This window comes from Drosophila sechellia, chromosome 3L, assembly GCF_004382195.2.
Source record: "Drosophila sechellia strain sech25 chromosome 3L, ASM438219v1, whole genome shotgun sequence".
Taxonomy (NCBI): Eukaryota; Metazoa; Arthropoda; class Insecta; order Diptera; family Drosophilidae; genus Drosophila; species Drosophila sechellia.
This window is the reverse complement of record NC_045951.1, coordinates 2,203,279-2,206,356: the sequence shown is the minus strand read 5'-3', so window position 1 is coordinate 2,206,356 and position 3,078 is coordinate 2,203,279. Positions and strand designations below refer to the sequence as shown.

Sequence of the window (3,078 nt, the reverse complement as noted above, 5' to 3'; positions counted from 1 at the left end):
TAGCCTGCGGGGGGCAGAATACCCGGCGGACTTGCGAGGCTGGGAAAAATAAACAAATTTAACGCTTTTATTGCCAATGCACGTTGCTCGGCTCCGGTTCTTGGGCTCCGGTTCGATTCTCTACGAAAATTAAATTAGGTAGAACCGGAAAATTTCAGCCGACAAGAGTCGAGATGCGATTACGCTCTTTCCGTCGTTACGGAATTGATAGCGGATATAAATGTTTAATGTTTCGGCAATAAAAATGCAGAGCGAAGAAGCCGCAGCGGAAGAAGTGGGCTGATAAAGCGACTTTATGATAAATTCAGTTTGCGGTTTACGCACAATTTAATTTGCTTAAAAATCAATAAAAATCATTAACGTCGGTTGCCCACCCGACTGCACAAGTTTGTCTTTCAAAAGCCTTTTTCCGAGCGACTTTATTTCTTTTGAGCTGTGGAAATCATAATGCCGGACTCATAAATAATTAATAATCCCTGAGAACGGCTTATTACAAAGCAAAGGATTTCTCAGAGCCTGCAGCTTAGTTGGTAGATGGATTAAGTTTATTAAAGAAATTGCTTCAATAAAAGCGAATTTCTTTGTACATTTCCGAAAATCGTTCAGGGTTATGTATTAAATAGAGACTTCTGACACATTCTGTAGAAGTCACTTTACACTGGCGATGAAGATAAATAACAGAGCAAGTCCAATGACAGCACTACTGAGATTGAGTAATGTTTGAGATATATAAAACACAATCGAGTGGCGGTTTAAAGTGCAACACTTTATTATCAAAACTTGTGGCCTTTGTGGTTCTCCGCGGTGTCACTCCCGCTGATCGGATACTGCTGGAAGACCCTGCTCCTGCCCAGCTGCACGGATTCCAGCTGGTTGGCGGGCTTGTTGTGGGCCAGGAAGTGGTTGGTGTGCCAGAACTGGGTCTGCTCCGGGGGCAGCGACTGCCGTCGGATGCCCAGCAGGCGGTTGCGCACATCGACGAGACTGGCAGAGTGCGGCTGGAGCCATTGCACCACAGGAATGGCCAGGGCAGTGAGTGCCTGAGTGATTACACTCACTATTATCAGGGCAATCCATGTGTCCGTGGCGTAGGACTCGTATTTGGAGCCCTCCATAGCACACAGTTGCAGAACGAATCCTGCGGCCAGGGCCAACTCTGTGTGGAGGAAGGGTGAGCACTCCAGGAGCCAGTGGATTCCCTGACTCGAAAGCACTCCCATAGTGATGTATATGAGGCAGAGGAACAGGAAACAGTGCTCCGACTGCTCATCGCTGTAGATGCACAGCAGAGCCACTATCAATGTAATCTGGATGAGTCCGAAGAGTAGGTACACCAACTTGGGGGTGTATCTCATCAGGAGCAGGGCTCCAAAACTGGTGCCAGCCGAGTACAGGACAAAGGGTATATAGAGCTGGGTTTGCTGCAAATAGCCCACCGTGCTGCTCCACGTTAGCTGAATGTAGGTGGGTGAGAAGAGGAGGCAGCTCTTCTGGAGGCACACCAGCGATCCTCCCAGGATCAACACCAGCCACTGCCTGCTGTCCTTCAGTTGGTAATCCGTTCTGCCCACAAACTGCGCCAAAATCGCCTGGCGCGGCAGGAAGACCATCTTCTCCTCGTTGAGCAGATTAAACACCAAATCCCTTGATTCTTTGTAGTTAATGCAGCCAGTATGGTGCAGCAGCTCGTTTAGACAAACCAGGCAGAGTAAAAGCAGATTAATTCCCAGAGCAATCAATCCGCTGCGCTGCGGTTCCATCTCGTTGAAAATCACAAATCCTGTGGCCATTCCTCCGGCATACAGAGAGTTGGCCAAAGCTATTCTGGCCGGTCGTGATCCCGAGGCATCACAACGCAGGCTCACGTAACTAAATCCGGCCAAGTACTGCACACTCAGTCCCACGAAGCTGAAGTAATAGCTAACAGCTGGCAACAAGAATGGAAAACTTAACCAAAAGGTTTGCGGAGGTATCTCGCACAGTCGTAAATATCTCTCTGATTTTATCGGGAAACGAATTCCATCGATTACTCACCCAGCTGTCTAGTCAGCATGAAGCAGCTCCCCATCAGCGAGCAGAGCAGTCCGTAGAAAATGATATAGTAATGATCGTAGCTGTACTGCTGTTTCTTGTGCTTCCTGAGGGTCCAGCCCAGGGTCAGAGCCAAGGCCACCAACCCGCCCACCAGGGCGTACCAATGGGGCCACAGGTTGTCGTACACATAAGCCGACTTGGCGTAGTAACCCAAGGAGAAGCCACTGGCCCACAGGCAGACGAGGACTGGTAAGTGGCCAGATGTCCAAATGGAAAATAAGAGCTTCCGGTAATAGAGCCTGTAAGGGTCTTACCCAACAAATCCGGAAGTGACAACATGGCCATGAAACGCTTCCAAACGTTATCCACCATCGATGGCAGCCTCATTCGGGTGGAAATTTACAGCACATCTACTTCAAGCGGAACGCGAGTTCGAAATGGAGATGCATTCGAAGTTTTGGTACTGCCGCCAGGTTGTTTTACATCGCCCGATACCCGATAGCACATCTTCTGGCGAATGTCTCCAAGGGAGTGGATAAGATAAGGTGCTCGGAACAAGCGACACCCTAATTAAACGCAGATGATGATGATGATTGCCCATAGAAACGCCACCAAAGTATGGAAGCACAGTGAATGGAGTTTCACAAGGGAATATTTATAGTTTTGGCTGGAGAAGCATAGATATATTTAGCTAACAGATACAATTGAACTGCAGCAGGGGGTCCGAAATGTATCTATAAGTTCTACGTCAGCAGCGGTGTCGATAACAATGTTATAAATCATGATAACTACAAATTAATATCATATGTTCCTGATTAATTCAAGCACTGCACACATGTTTGTTTAATCGTACGCTTATCACTATGACTCTATTCCTCATTCCAATTTATTGGCATAATTTATAACATCGAATATCCCCGAGGGTTCGCATAGTAATGATAAGCGGGAGTAGTGGAACACAAAGCCATTTAAAGCCAAAAACAATCCTTTTATGATTTATATTAGCTTTGATAGCTGGTTTAAATGAGGTTTCATAACTTTTAT

The 3,078-nt window shown here is 46.9% G+C and overlaps 1 protein-coding gene across 1 annotated transcript; it reads right to left on the bottom strand.

The window, feature by feature from the left end:
- Positions 1–745: 745 nt before the first annotated feature.
- Positions 746–2,454, bottom strand: LOC6610451. The gene is made up of 3 exons (XM_032718029.1): positions 2,349–2,454; positions 2,035–2,280; positions 746–1,927 (listed from the first exon to the last, which is right to left on the bottom strand). The coding sequence occupies exons 1-3, from the start codon at positions 2,419–2,421 to the stop codon at positions 774–776; spliced, it is 1,473 nt and encodes a 490-aa protein (XP_032573920.1). The 5' UTR covers positions 2,422–2,454; the 3' UTR covers positions 746–773.
- Positions 2,455–3,078: the final 624 nt, after the last annotated feature.